Here is a 15,888-nt window from a genome sequence, read left to right as displayed (position 1 = left end):
TACCTAGCTAACGCGGAAATGGCGAATAGTTTAAAAGAAAATATATATATATGTGTGTGTGTGTATTATTAATATTTAACCCCAAGACCCTTCTCCATCAGTTCCTGCAACGTCATTGCTGCGCTATGGTCAGTAACTGGGGAAAGATGGCTTCTTTGATAAGATTGTGTTACCTTATCAAAGGTAACATCAATTTGTGACAACCAGAAGTAGCCGGAGTCCAGTAACACACACTTGTATACCTTTACCTTTCTGCCCCAGGAGTCCCTTCAATCCCTGTAAGCTGCCTCCATCACACCGTAAGCTGGCCAAGTCCTCCCGTCAAGGCCACAGATTATTCCGTGCTAGTGTATGCATTTATATGCAGGGCAATTAAGTTGTAAACGCTCGGTGTGTTCTTTATGGTGGTTACTTCGTGGGAATGAAGGGTCTTAGGATATGTTGAAATGGTGTTTGATATTCAGCCTGTTAGCGGGAGAATGTGACTCGTGTATGTCTAGGGGTGTGTTTTCTGATGGATTGTTTCCAGAGGGTTAGAATTTAAGACTGAGTTGGGAGGTCGGTTGTTTAGTGCTTGAGGGGTTATTTCAATGGGTATTTGTTTTGTCAGTGTTCTGTTTGTTGGAGGTAGAGTTATCTGTAAGTATGAGTTACTGATGCATGAGAAAGAGGTAAGCCTTTTGTTTCTTTTTGGGTTAATAGAGTGGTCTGGGTCTGTGTCTAGTACTGCTGCTTAGAATAGAATTGAAGGCTCAGCATTTTTAGGAGGGGCTGTATTGGTAGATCTTTGTTTCATGGTGGTGTTTTAATTGTTTGTAGTTGTTAGGCAGCCGCTGACTATTCCAAGTACACGCACACATATTCATACTTGATCGCCGTTTCCCACGTTAGCAAGATATTGTCAGGAACTGACGAAGAAAGGTCGTATCCGCTCATCCATTATTTAACTGTCATATTTAGATTCAATGAAACGGCTCCTTATCTACATCCAGGGCCCACAGAACTTTCCATGGTTTACCCCGGACGCCTCACATGCCCTTTTGGAGCCCATTATCAACATGACTCTGCTCCAAATCACTCTTATCGTATGAGCGTCTTTCAGTTGAAATTAACTGTGAGCTTCATTGGACTTCTTTTTAAAGTGAAAAGAGAAACTAAGTTAAAAAATGTTTCGGCTACTAAATATAACGTTAAAATTGCCCCACACATATGAAGTAATGGGCTTCGATATTTTTTTTTTTCTCAAAATTTCGCGGAACCTTGGTTGCGAAATCGGTGGTCTAGTACTTTGATAGGAAGTGGCAAGGTTGAACGTCATTGGCAGTAAGGTAAAATAAGAGAGTTTGACCTCATTTCAGGGAACTAAGTGACGTGTGAGTGGAAACGTTGACTCCAAAGATCATAACGCACGTACAATAGTTAACGTCTAGCTGCCATATGTGTAGAAAGTGTGTAACGAGCTGTGCAGCACATTACTTCTCGAAACTCTTCCTGTATTGTATAAACAATAAGAAATCTTACTTCTCAACGCTCATTCTGTGTTGTATAATCAGTAAGAAATCTTACATTACTTCTCAAAGCTCTTCCTGTGTTACATAAGTAGTAGGAAAACTTGCATTACTTCCCAAAGCTCTTCCAGTTTTGTTTAAGCGGTAAGAAATCTTACATTACTTCTCAAAACTCTTCTTGTGTTGTGCAAACAGGAAGAAAACTCTTCCTGTGTTGTATAAGCAGTAAAAAAAAAAAATAGAAACATTTTGCATTATTTTCTGACGATGGCGCATTTCCATGTATATTTTGCTAAAATCATTACAGTGACCATTTAGAATAATGACTTAAACTCGTAAAACATTCTGGTAACCCTTAAATAACAGTTAATTTGCCAAAGGCTGAAATTTCCCTTATATCAAAAAAAGTATCAACGAAACCAGGGAAAAGGTTATGAGTGAACAGCTGACGAAACCAGTTTGTAATATTCAAAGTGAAGGTCCACTTTTCTTTCTTGGTCCAGACTAAGTAAGCATCAGGCTGCATGCATTTACAAAGGAAAAATCATAAGCCTTGGACCAGACATTAATTCATATGAAAATCCGAAATGTGCGATTGACGACCTATATGGATGACTTAGACATATAGAACAACAGGATTGTCTCATAGGTGTGTACTGTTCTATGAAAATCATATGTCTGATTTTACGTCAGTATGAATAATTTTATGTATGTATCAGTGTCATAAACTGTGATATCTTTATAAGATCAATCACAGCGATAAATATATCTATTATATAAGGTTCTCGACAGGTATCCACAGTACCCATGCAACCGGTGTCCGGAAAGTGATATAAAATTGTAGGTTGTTCTCAAGTGATTTGTGTCATTTTCACTAATTTCAAATACTGATAATTAATAGCCCACTCATTCTTCCTTAGAAGGTTTAGAAAACCACATAAATATTCTATAGTTTTCTGAGGTTTTGTGAAACAAAATATGTTGATATCACATCTTCGTTGTATTTCATATTGATAATTTCTTAGGCCCTTACAGAAAATATAGACCAAAACCCTTCATCATTATTGTCTTGAATAGCTTGGCGATACTTGAGAATAAATTTCTGGCTCTTGCTTCAGTTTTCATTGATATCTTTGGATGATTGCCCAATGTTATCGCATTCGTAGAGTACAATGGCGGCACATTCAAATGATTATTCTTGATCTTTAATGCATTTTCAAAGTTTAGAACCAAATTGCATAGTTATGAAAGTAAAGATTAGTTGTGTGACCTTGAATTTCCCGTATGAAAATTCAGATATAGCTCAGCGCTAAAGTATTATTATTATTCGCTAATAAGGATAATTGAAAATGGTTTTGTAGTGGTAACAGACATACGAGTGAACTATGCAAGATTTCTGCTTTAGTTAACCTTTTTGTTCTGTAAAACAATTTTTTTTAAAGCTCGTGAGTACTGTACCTTGATACTGGACGTGGGAGTACTTCTATGATAACCTTTCTCTTCAGTATAGTGTATTACAGTCTGAATGTTTCCTAGTACGGTTTGATCACTTTTAAATGATTGCAACACATGTACTCAAGCTGTACATGAATATTTGAATAATTTTCAGCTATATTACCGAGAGACGATGGCTCCGTACGTAATGTGGCAGATTAAGTAAAGAGGATTTCCATGGATATTTGTTGATAAGATGAATAGCTTGGCAAGTGACTGAAGGGATATAGACGAGATAAAGCAAGCGAGCGCTAGGGCATTGCAGATAGCGGCCTTATCTAACACATATTCCCGGAAGGTGAGGGAAATTCCTTAATGATAAGCACGGCCGTCGTTCGTCGTCTGTAATTCACGTTTGTTGGTAAACTGTTCCACCCTTGGTTAGGAGAGAACACTTCAAGTGGTACTAGGACTTGAACAATGACAAGAACTTTCCAGTTCTTCGCCAGTAACAGGAAACTGTCGAGTATCTACCGGAGATACCACCACCAGTATAAGGTGTCACAGTTGTTCCAGCCTCTTAATGTCAAGCCCAAAGATGCCGTCGTCAAGAAGGGAGAACCAATGTCGCTCTCCCAGAAGGTAATAACCTGTATGTGACTATATATTTATGAACCTGGTGAGAAAGCACTAACTTAAAAAGGATCCACTTATTTTTGCATTTATATCATGGTTGCTAAATGTAGATTTCGTCAAATGCCACTTACCTTTACTGTCTGTTCTCTTAGGTTCCATCTATCTACCTCTTCTATGGATAGTCAGTGGGCTATGATCGACACCTATAAAAATGCTGTGTGTATTTCATGGGCATTAAAACTGCTGAATTAGAAGCTGCTGTGACACCAAGTGTCATTCGTATGATTTGAAATATATTGTCGGTAATATACCAGGTTAGCAACACTTTGTACCAAAACTAGCTTTAAATTTTGAGTAGTTTTGATTTGCGGTGGATTTACAGTGGAAGAGTAGAATATGAGTGGAAGGGAGCTGGATTTAGAGCATTGTGTTGATTCCAAGGTTAGAAAGGCGAAAGTGGTGAGGGTTATGTTAGTGGAAAATGTTGGCTTAGTTAATGAAAACATGTTTATTGCAAAATCAGCAGAAACTGTGAAAACCTTACCTAACTTCCTCATAATCCCAGATTTCTCCTCTTTCAGTACTTAAGTCGAAATAAACCAGATACACCAATGATGGAATGATGAGCTAACTGCAAACAAATGTCAACAAACGATGACAGATAGAGGTGTAGATCAAGTCACTGTCTCATCACACAAGCAGCCATTCCATGCTGTTTTCATCAGCAGACACTCTAATATTGGCATATTTCTTTCATAGATATAAGCTACTACAGGAGCTGAGGTGAGGGTTTCATTGGATTTGTTGATTTTGTTACTAAACCCCTTCAGTTTATCAGATATTCATAACCCTCCCCACTATTGACACACACACACACACACACACACACACACACACACACACACACTTTTTTTTTAATATCACAGAATTCGATTGGGTGTACGTTGGGTCGTTTTTGTGTGTAGCCACTGTTACAAGCCACATGCTTTGTTAGTATCATGTGTGTTGGGAGAGGAGGTAGGGTATATGTAACTACTGTATACGTTATTGGAGGGTGAGGCAGTGGTGAGTCTTTTTTTCTCTGGGGTTGGTTTTTGATCATGAAGTGGTTTAGATCAGAAGGATTTTTGGCCTGTTGCAAAGAACTGAGCTGATCACGTTTAGATGATATCGTGCTGGAAGGATTTTTGTTTTGTTGTGCAGGTTTTGAAATCTTTGCTGTGGCAAGGTAAGTGGCAATATATTCTGATTGCCCTATTTTGCAGTGTTTATAGTTTATTTTATACACTATTTGCTGTTGACTGGATGAATGACCAAGCAGATAAAGTGTAGTCTAGGGAAGACCATATGAATTATTTGTAGTGGGCATTAACAGATTCTTTTTCTTGTGCTACTTTTGTGTTCTAAGACCAGTTACCTCGTTTATGGCCTTTGTGGTATTTTTTATGTAGGTAGTGAATGCCATGTGTGTGTTATGTGTGATAGTTCGTGTGGTTGGGGTTTTGTTGTTTGGAAGTGGTTGATCATTCAGGATAACAGGAGATTTCAGTGAGTAGTTAGGAGAGTGAGAGTGGACTTTTCTATAGATGCAGACGTTCTGTTTAGGGTGAGCTGTTGTTGTGATGGCATAATGTATTGCCACATGTTTGCATAGGTAGTGTGAAGGGCCTGTTATATGATTGTGGGGTCATTTTTGAATGAGAGCTTTTGTCTCACTGTGGTATGCAGGGAGGTCATGTAGGAAGAAATTGAAGAGGGTTGAGAATAAAGTGCACCCAAGGGAACTCGAATGTAGGGCTCTAGAATTTTGTATGTGAAGATTTTGTGAGTAATGTTAGCTTTGTAGCTAGCTAAAAAGTTGGCTAACCATTTTGTGTCATTATTTTGGAGGGTGATATCATCTCATAAGTGAGGACTGTGTCAAATGCTTTTTTGATATCTATTGCTATTTATATGGGAGAAGGTTTGTAGTTGGTTAAAGCCATTCAGGATGAGTTTTCTGACGTGTGTGTGTGTGGCAGTGGAATGAGAGTGTAAATCCATGCTGTGTAGGTGAAATTGGGATATTCTGGTCGATTCTCTTGATGATGAACAGGTTTTCAGTTGTTTTGATACTGAAGACAGCAGTGACATAGTGTTCTTGAAGGAAGGGGAGTTTGGTGGTTTGCGGGGTTGTAGGATGGGTAAAATATTGCTGTTTCCAGATTTTATGGATTTTGTTGTGCAACCATAAGTGGTTATAGATATTAGGACTTGAACAATAATCAGGGTAAAGCACTTTATATAGAAGTTTGGAATGTGTTTTGAGTGTCACTGGGAGTGAAGGGTGGAAGAGCAGCTGTTCCAAGGTGGTTTTTGTAGGCTTTTTATGGCTTTCCTGTTTTGGATTATGGTAGAGATACGGTTAATGTTTGAGTAACGTGTGATGACTACTAATATGTCTGTGCATTCTGCGAGGGAAGGGATGTTTTTGATTAGGATGAGAAGCGCTTCGTGTGTGGGAGGTGTGGATGTTCTTATATTGTTTGCCAGAGTAGGTTGTTATTGGTTTTATGTTCAGTGATAAGGAGGTAGAGCCATTTTACTGTTTGCTTTTCAGTAATTAAGATAGCAGCAGTATTCTGTCGAGTTTGTATTTGTTTTATGATCTATCTTGATAGTTAAAGGCTTTGCTTGAGTAGATTTCTTTACCATATGTAGTTTGCAATTTGTGAGGAAAGATTTGGGTTATATTACTTCCTATATGTTTGTGTTATGAGCTTCTTGCTGGCTTGGTTGGTGATAGTGAAGTGTGAGATGGCTGGGGACAAGAATTTTTCTATGGTGTGGAGCTTAGGTTATATTGTGTATAATGCTGGCCAGTCTCTAAGAATTAGAATACAGCTATGGCAGATGGTATTAACAGATTTTTACCCAGTTTGTGTATCTTTCTAATATTGACTGCATTTTTGACAGCTCTTGATGGACTATGGCATAGTAAGCTTAAGGAGCAATGGAATGTTTGCCTTTTTGCCACTGGGTCAGCGAGTGATATCAAAGTTGGTGGCACTAATTGATGAGGAGATGAGAAGTATTAGTGCTCAAAAGCTATCTTTGCCTCTCCTAACAAGTGGTCATCTGTGGAAAATAACAGGTACATAGACGAATTTATTTCTCCAACTATATAGTACAAAGTATGTTTCCTCGTTCCATCACAGAAGAGTGACACATCCAGCATTATATCCAAACGTGTTTCTGACCATGTCCATAACTTGACTCGTTGAATATCAAAAGCAACTTTCAAAGTACCTTCCTAAGAGTCTTGGCATATCGGTTTAGCTATTACTTCAGTGAAATAGGAGCTGATTGCATATCTGGAAGACAAAATGTGTGAAGAGGAGAAGGTTTCTTTAGGAGGTATTCATAGATTAAGGAATCATAGAAATGCTTTGCAGGGGATAGAGTGAATTGGAGCAATATGGTATGCAGGGGGCAAAGTGCAGTCATTGGACTAAACCAGGGTATATTAATAATCAAAGGAACTACAGAAAGAACATGGGGCTTGGCTGTGGATAGGAGGGCTTTGGTTTTAGTGCAATAAACATGACAGCTCTAAAGTAGATGTGTGCAAATGAGGCAGTTCTTTGTTTGTTTCTGGTCTGACCCTGCTGTGCAGAAAATGGTGAACAAGTATGAAAATAAGTGATCACACATACACACATGCATTCATACACCTTGATACAGACCTGCCCTCACTATGAACCTTCTTAACTTCTTGGGGGCATGCATGCCTGGTAAAACATTCCAAAGTATTTGATAACCTCCCAGTTATTCATAACACCTTCCATGATGCCTTTGCCTCAGTACAAACTATCTTGTACTTTCTCCTAAACACCAGGCAAGGTATACTCATGGCTTATACTTGTATAATTTGAACATTCACTTTTTTACCCCTTGACTGTATATAGGGCACTATACCTGCATTCTGCCAGTCCTCAAGCACTTAACCTTGGGCCATACAAACACTGAATAGAATATTTAAAACCAATTAACAACATGGTAACCCTCTTTCTTGTAATGCTCAACTGCAGTCCCATTCAGTCTTTTTGCTTTTTCACACTTCATCTTACACAAGGCTATCAGTATCTCATTAATCATACTATTTGCAAGTGACTTTCACTCCACATGCCACTTTGTCCCAAACACAGCACATCTGCCACCCTATCATCTGACATGTCCAACAGTCCTTCAAAATACTCATTCTATCTTTGCCCATTGACACTTTGTCATCTACACTTATCACTATTGCCTCCATTTGTTTTCTTATTTTCTTCATGCAGTTTACCTCCCTCCAAAGCATTTTATAGTTCTCTGAAGTTTTTCATCATTCTTTCCCATCTCTCTGTTGAGCTTTATTTGGGATAAACTTCTCTAGTCTGGTGCTTCTCTACTGCAGTCCAAGTGAGAGCATTCTAAAGTGTAAACAATTTACATTCAATAGTTTATTTGTGGTGCATATTTACATCACAGCACAACATGACACTCCTTTTAGAATCTTCCATGATGATCCATCAGTATGAGCTGTTATGCAGTTGTATGTTGTTTGGAGGTTGCCCAAAGCCCCAAGGCTTTGGTAGGGCAGTCAAGAGGTGTGAGTTGCCCTGATCTGTGTACCTCACCCCCATTTTTTAAACTTTTTTTTTTTTTTTTTTACCAACTATGACCTCTTATGAGTTGATGCCTGCTGCCTTTGAATAACTGAGTTGTCAGTAGATGAGAGCCATTTCTTTTTATGTTATTTTTTGTAGCAGCCTTGGATTGGCTCAGGGAAAGTCCAGAATTAATAGGCAGCCACTATCTTGTTGAGGTGAGAGGGATAGGTTGGGAAAGCCTGTGTTCTCCTCCCGAAACACAGAGTTAAAGGATCCTAACTCCACTGTTTATAGGGAATGTCTCTCATGCTTTTGGAGAGATAGGTTTTTCAAGTTTCAAAACCTTCATATTTAAAATATATTTTAACTTAATCTCTTTGTCATTTAAGGTCGTTGGGATACAACAGGTCAAGAGTTGATAAAAGTGCAAGATCGACACAACAAGGATTATGTACTTAGTCCAGTAAGTATTGAAGAATAACTGTGATTTCATAAAGTATTGGCGGGCAAGCTGGACAGATTTAAAGTCTTTCCATATACCTTTGCTCTCCTAACTTTGGCACCATCTATGTTGCACTTTTCTGAATGTTTTCTATGAACTGTATATGTTTCTTTAGATCCAGTGACCAAAGTTGAGAAGCATATGCTAGTTTTGGTTTTATGTGTGTGTGTGTGTGCCCATATTTGTGTGTGTCCATATATATATTGGGTTTGCTGTCCAAATCAGTCACTGTTGAAATATCTTTCATCATTAATTACTTTACTGAGAAGCTTCATCTTATAGTGAGGTTTTTGAAACTAACACTTACTATGAATGAGCAGAGAAGGTCAGTACCTTATGGCTGTCCCTAAAATATTCAGCCTTTTGTGTACAGTTTATGAAAAGTACAGTACTTCCTCTGAAAGAAGTGTAAACCTATGGATATATTTATTTATTACCCATCACTCTTGTAGATTTGATGTCAGATATGATATTCTTGAATTGACAAACCTGACAGTTTCTCTGCAATTAACTCACCCCAAGTGGTCCACCCCGTTTAGGGGAACTCTGCTAAAACCTATCAACTTTAAATAAGTGAAGAATTAGGAAATTAACATTGCCCATTCACTTTATTTTGTACTGAAGATAACCCCATAGAAAATACAGAGATTGCTGTTTGAAATAAGGCTTTTATGTGCATGGAACAGTCTTAGAAATCATATGACATGATTTGCCTCCTCATTACCCAGTGGTATTGGGAGTTACAGTGGTGTAGTGGTTTGAATTTCTGACTAATGCATTCACACGCCGCCCAGGGTTGAGCGCATAGATTTGAATCCTGGTTATGGCAGTCAGTCCACAGTCAACCCAGCTCTTCATCCACCCATAGGGGTTGGTCTGTAAAATGGCTACCTGGCTCAGGCTAGGGATGGCCTTGATTAGGAACACTGCTGCCCATGCCGTCTCAGCCAACTTCAACAAAGAAATGCTGCATGTGCCAGTCAAATAAACCATGAACCATTTCATAAATTTATGAAATAGTTCAAAGCATGTTAGTGAACAAATTGTAGTAATTATCTCTTCTTTGCAGACCCATGAAGAATCAGTAACGAACCTGGTATCAGAAGTGTATCCACTCTCTCATCGACAACTACCCCTTCGTCTCTACCAAACCACAAGCAAGTTCCGTGATGAGATGAAGCCACGCTTTGGTCTTTTGAGGTGTGAAGTGTTGATTTTCATAATTAGATATACACTTAACATACACACACACACATGCATATTGAAATACAGACCAAGTAAGGTTGCATGATTTCTGTAGAGGAGAACTTGCCTAAATAAGAGACAGCATTGCTTTATGAAAAGAGGGTCATGTTAATGAACCTCATAGATTTCTGTGAAAGATTGAGCTCTATCTTAGGAAAAGGAAGGCTGGGAGCATTGTTTTTATCTAATCTTTTATTCCTTAAGTATAAAAATAATTAGTTTTGAATTTAAATTATCCATATAGCTTGTAGTTAAGAGCTCTCTCAAAGACTGGTAGGTTGGAAGGTTGCTTTGCTGTAAGTGTCTGTAATTCCATCTTTGTAGGAGCAAGTATGTTAGTACTACCGAAACATGTTTGTAAGGAGTATGCTGCAACACATTGCAATATATAGCTGATATCAGTGCAACATAGAGTATAGGAATTTATAGAAGGTATTTTGAATACCACCTTTTCCAGATAAAGCACAGCTTTATTATTAGTTTCTGTATATATATCATTGAGATTAAAATGAGACTATCGCTTGAATAAATTATTATCTAAAATTAGGATACTTTTGCAGATGCAAAGAGTTCCTGATGAAAGATCTTTACACATTTGATGACTCGGAGGAAGCAGCAGTTGTCACCTATAATGAGATATGTAATGCATATGACAGAGTATTTCAACGGATTGGTGTTCCTTATTTGAAAGGTCAGTGTGGTTGTTTAAAAGGTTAATATTTAATGAAGTATATTATCATGTACCTTTGAATTAGTCTTTTCTCTCCAAAGCATTTTGGAATTCTGCTTTGTTGTTGGACTTCTCACTCTTGATCTCATTTTTCAGTTTATGTGAAGAGCACCATGATACTGAACAACTAATGATCAGGTACTTTTTTGTTATTGGAAAAGAAAATAATATTTCATACATGTTTGATTACGATTCCATTTCTGTTGATAAAAAGCGTGTAGTTGTGCAACACAAAATATTTTTCAACTCCAAATCTCTTACAATAGCATGGTTGAGTCATTGTACTTCATTCTAATGAGTTACTTTCACTCATGTATAAGATAGAACTTGAGAATAGGCGTGAGAAAGTAACTGGGTATTATTGATTAGAGGGAAATCAAGTGCAGTGGCTAAGAGAGGCTTTGTGGTCTCTCTGTTGGAGAGTGAAATACAGCAAGGAAAAGTCCAGTGAAAGAGCCTGTTTATGTCTTTGACAGGAAAAAAGATACATTCCTTCAGGCGATAGCTCACTGTAAGGAAGCTGTACCCAAATATCATAAAACCTTAGCTTTGGAGGATTACTGCTTTGTATCACCACTATACTCACCATACAGGCCAGCTTTGATTTTAAGGGTCCTGGCCCCTAACTTCTCTAATGGACAGACTAGTGTTTTCTCTTGTGTATGGACTTTAGGCTTTCATTACTTCTCATTCATCCAGAGCTTTGAAACTCTAGGAAAATTACACTTGTCCCAAAATACTGGCAAGGTTTCATTTGGGGGTTCTTGGACCCTAGCATCCTTAAAGGGTAGGCCAGTTTTTGTCTGTGGACTTATGCTTCCATGTTAGCTTGAAGTATAGAGTAGAGAAAGAATGACAATAAGAATGAAGATTGGAATATTGAGATGTTATGAAGTACATTGAAAGAATAGGTGTGAGAAAGATGAGTGAGGGAATATTTCAGTGTGGCGAAAGGAAAGGAGTGACCAAGGCTAAAGGGCATGATGAAATGGGGACATTTGTGTTTTTGAGGAGCATATGCGTAAAGGATTAGTTCAAGCTGGCCAGGGATACAGATGAATGGAACATGGCATATTGGACATGTGGAGATCAGATTTTTGTCAGTTCATGTATGGTGTCACATTCCTAGATGATAGCTTATTGATCTTTGTCCTTGGAACAAGTATGAAAAACCAGAAGTGTGTAGTAAAATTTGGTTATTCCTGTAGTTGCTGGTGATTGCGGTAACATTGGTGGTAACTTTTCCCATGAGTACCATTACCAGGCTGCCATAGGAGAAGACACTCTGCTGCTATGTAATGCCTGTGGCATTTCCACTAATTCTCAGCTGGTTGCTAACCCTGATGATGTCTCTTGTACCAAGTGTGGCAATCAGTTGACAAAAGTTACAGGAATAGAGGTATGTGTTTTTTCAAAAATTTCTTCCTCGGTCCTTTTTTTTTTTCTAACCCTTTTATGAACTTTTCTTGCGTATTAACTTATAGATTGATCACATATATGATGAATATGATTTTAATTCTTTTTGTACTTTAATGTTTTGTAATCATAAAGAACTGCCATCAGTTGATGAACATGTACAAAAGAGTTGCTTGTATGTCCAGTTTGTTTTTAGCATCTAAATAAGATGACCTATACTCCTTATATTTCTTTATGTTTGTCTTTATCAATAATTCCTAAATTTATAGTAACAAAATGAGTATGTTTTTAGGTAGGACATACCTTCCTTTTGGGAACAAAGTACTCTGAATCACTGGATGCACATTATCAAAATGAGAAGGGCAAACCAGAGTTACTTCAAATGGGCTGTTATGGCCTTGGAGTTTCCCGTATAATGGCAGCAGTGGTGGAAGTACTGTCTCAGGATGAATATATCACATGGCCATGGATCCTTGCACCCTTCAAAGTCTGCCTTATTACTCCTAAGGTGAATTGATGTAGCTTTTGCATAATGGGTGGTGGATATGAAAAAAAAAATTGAAGTTTGCTTAAAAAGCTTTCGTTGCATTATCTTAATTTAATGTTCTAGTTGACTATAATGGATTTGCAATTTAGTTAGAAAAACTTGGTTTTGTGAACCTTGTTAGGCATTTTTAAGCAAGAAAATTTTGATTTTAATATAAGAAATTTTTTTGATGGTTAAGTACATTATGAATGTGTAATTAGTTATTATACATAGAAACCTATATGTATTTTGAAGTTAGTTTATAGACAGTAGTATATTAATTCAAAATGATTACATTCATACATTGTTCAAAATTGAAATTTCTTTAATTCATGCATAGTATTAGATGGTACCTTTGAAAATGAGAGTAGCATCAAGGTGATGGAATGAAGATGAAATAATGGTAGAGTATTAGAAAAAGCCAGAGGAAAAAACAATAGAGGAGACAGGTTTGAGGATAATGTGGAAAGTATGTGGCATTTCTTCAGAGACTATTCTGAGGGCAGTATAGAAAGAAGGCAAGAAGGTGAGAAGGAGAGCTGTACTTGTGAGTACCTATGACAAAATTTTTGCCGTGAGGCTATCCTAGTACACATAATCACTGTGTCCTGCTAGCATAGTTGTCTATCTAGGGTTCATCTGTAAAGTTTTGAGCCACTTCCAGCCTCTCCTTTAAGCTTTTGTTACTCACTCTGTTGATTTGTAATTTTGTTTGGTAAGTTAAGAAATTCTCTATCCTTCTTGCTGGACTATCACATATATTTGTTTGGTGCATCCTTAATATGTTTCATGGAATTAGATAAATGAAATAAGGTGAGTGGATTGAGTATCTTCAGTCATCATGTTCCTTTCATACACCACTCTAATGCTGGGTGCAGCGCAAGGGTTACCATACATATACCTTTGTGTATGTTTATCGTCCTCAGATCTTAGATATCTACTCTTTTATTTTATGAATTCCTGTTGTATGTATAAGCTCTCTTTTGAATTTATTGACCGTGTCTATCACTGAATAAGTATAATGATTCTCATATCCTTTTTTCACAACAGAAAGGAAGTAAGGAAGAAGGTGCCAAGCCTTGGGTAGATCATCTGGCAGAGTATATCAGCTGCATGCAAGGTTTTCAGAATGATGTCATTGTGGATGACAGGGATAAACTTACCATTGGAAAGCGTGTGACAGAAGCAAAGAAAACTGGATACCCCTTAATTATTGTTGTGGGAAAGAGAGCTTGTGAAACTGTACCATTGTTTGAAGTTATTGATTCTAGAAGTAATAAAGTGCAGGTGCTTTCACATAAACTATTGTTAAATTATTTAAAGGAGGTATCAATAGAACAATAAAGTTAATTCAGAAAATATTAGATTGTGTTTAGTTAAATATGCTGCACCTCAAAAATTGTGAAGTAAATTTGTATTGTGTGTAGATTTATAAACTAAATCTACCATAAATATTAATTTATCAGCCCTTTCAACATCGTGAATGTGTAGTAGAATGTGGGATATCACTTGGAAAACATTGTTTCAAATGAGATTACACCATAAAACTAATATCATATATTCAATTTGCTTAGCCAGGGATGCTTTGTGTGGCAATATGAATATTTAGCTTGTTCTCAAAACAGTTACAGTGGAAGAGATCATATGATCATCTAGGATACAGGTAGGTTGATTATAATGCAATAAAATTTTTGGAGAGGGAGGGATTCCTTCTTGTGAGTCCAGGTAGAGAGGTCCATGTGTCTCTTTACAGGACAAGAGCTTGGTATTAGAATTTTTTATATATACATGTACAGCTTCTTCCCCTGCCTTAGTGAGTTAACATCAGGATAGATAAAAACAACCTCATTTGCACATATCCACTCTGTAGATGTCCTGTATAATGCACTAAAACTGGAGCCTACCATCCACAGCCAAACCCCAAAGTTCTATTTACTTCATATGGCTTAATGAGAGTACAACATTATTTAGATATTCAGGGGAGAATAAGGTACTGTAAAAGTTGTCAGTAAATCATTTAAAGGAAAAAGGATATGAAGAGATAATAGATGAAAGATGAATGATAAAGAGTATACAATTAGATAAAGTAGAAGAGGATGTATGGGAAGGCCATAGATGACGTTGACAGATTGGATTTACTCACATGGAAGTTATGAAATTGAAGTGGGAAACATTTGCTACCTTACCTTCCTATCCCAGGAGTCCCTTCAGTCCTAGTGAGCCTCCTGCAACACTCAGGAAGCTGGCCATGTCTACTGGTCAGAACCATTTGTCATGAAGTGTTATGTGTGCTTCCATGTGCAGAATGTGCAAGGCAGTTGAGTAGTAAGTGCACTGTGTGTTTTTTAATTGTGGTTGCATTGTGTACATGAAGGGACTTGGGATATGATGAAATGGTGTTTATAGTGTTTTAATGATTGGTGATGTTCAGAGCATAAGCAGGAGAGTGTGACTCATGTTTCTCTTGGGAGTATGGTTTCTGGTTATATATATATATATATATATATATATATATATATATATATATATATATATATATTTCCTGGGGATAGGGGAGAAAGAATACTTCCCACGTATTCCCTGCGTGTCGTAGAAGGCGGCTAAAAGGGAAGGGAGCGGGGGGCTGGAAATCCTCCCCTCTCGTTTTTTTTTTTTTTTTAATTTTCCAAAAGAAGGAACAGAGAAGAGGGCCAGGTGAGGATATTCCCTCAAAGGCCCAGTCCTCTGTTCTTAACGCTACCTCGCTATCGCGGGAAATGGCGAATAGTATAAAAAAAAAAAATATATATATATATATATATATAAGGGGAAGAATGGCTTGAAAATGTCTTAGGAGTAAAGTCAGGGTTTGGTGAGAGGACAAAAGCTAAGGAAGGAGTAGCACTACAGACGCAACTGTAGGAGTGTGTGACAATGTAAGGGTGTAAATTCTAGGTTGTGGGTAAATCTAAAAGTAGATAGCAAGAGATGTGTAATTACTGGTGCTATGCTGTACGGAAATATCACAGATTACTTCTGTATTTGTAAATCCATTTTTTTTTTTATGATTCCAAGCTTGTATAACTTGCAAATGGCAACTGTAAAAATCGTATGTCTTCCGAAATTTTTAAGAATATGGAAAATTCGTCTGTTAGTGCTGTTTTAGTGGTTTTCGTAGATTCTTTTGGATTTGGATGCCAGTATTTCACCTATGTTCACTGATCTAAAATTTTCCCTGACCTTCTTAACCTCACCACTTTCACCTCACTTAATATTCTCCA

At 37.4% G+C, this 15,888-nt stretch overlaps 1 protein-coding gene across 2 annotated transcripts; it reads left to right on the top strand.

Annotated features, from left to right (window-relative positions):
- The first annotated feature begins 2,786 nt into the window (after positions 1-2,786).
- ProRS-m (prolyl-tRNA synthetase 2-like protein, mitochondrial) lies at positions 2,787-13,989 on the top strand. Of its 2 annotated transcripts, none has more exons than XM_071680592.1 (8): positions 2,787-3,584; positions 6,534-6,711; positions 8,599-8,672; positions 9,781-9,911; positions 10,517-10,647; positions 11,895-12,085; positions 12,395-12,610; positions 13,679-13,989. In XM_071680592.1, the coding sequence occupies exons 1-8, from the start codon at positions 3,423-3,425 to the stop codon at positions 13,970-13,972; spliced, it is 1,377 nt and encodes a 458-aa protein (XP_071536693.1). In that variant the 5' UTR covers positions 2,787-3,422; the 3' UTR covers positions 13,973-13,989. The 2 variants fall into 2 exon arrangements, with proteins under 2 accessions (XP_071536693.1, XP_071536694.1); XM_071680593.1 differs by lacking the exon at positions 2,787-3,584 and adding an exon at positions 4,191-4,361.
- Positions 13,990-15,888: the final 1,899 nt, after the last annotated feature.

The sequence above is a fragment of the Panulirus ornatus genome, chromosome 31 (genome assembly GCF_036320965.1).
Source record: "Panulirus ornatus isolate Po-2019 chromosome 31, ASM3632096v1, whole genome shotgun sequence".
NCBI classification, from domain to species: domain Eukaryota; kingdom Metazoa; phylum Arthropoda; class Malacostraca; order Decapoda; family Palinuridae; genus Panulirus; species Panulirus ornatus.
Note: the sequence above shows the minus strand (reverse complement) of the source record. Positions and strands in the feature narration are given on the sequence as shown.

Coding starts and splice junctions, on each gene's coding strand:
- ProRS-m (XM_071680592.1), top strand. CDS start 3,423: ATGACAAGAACTTTCCAGTTCTTCGCCAGTAACAGGAAACTGTCGAGT. Junction 9,912..10,516: donor CCACGCTTTGGTCTTTTGAG/GTGTGAAGTGTT, acceptor ATACTTTTGCAG/ATGCAAAGAGTTCCTGATGA. Junction 10,648..11,894: donor TGGTGTTCCTTATTTGAAAG/GTCAGTGTGGTT, acceptor TTATTCCTGTAG/TTGCTGGTGATTGCGGTAAC.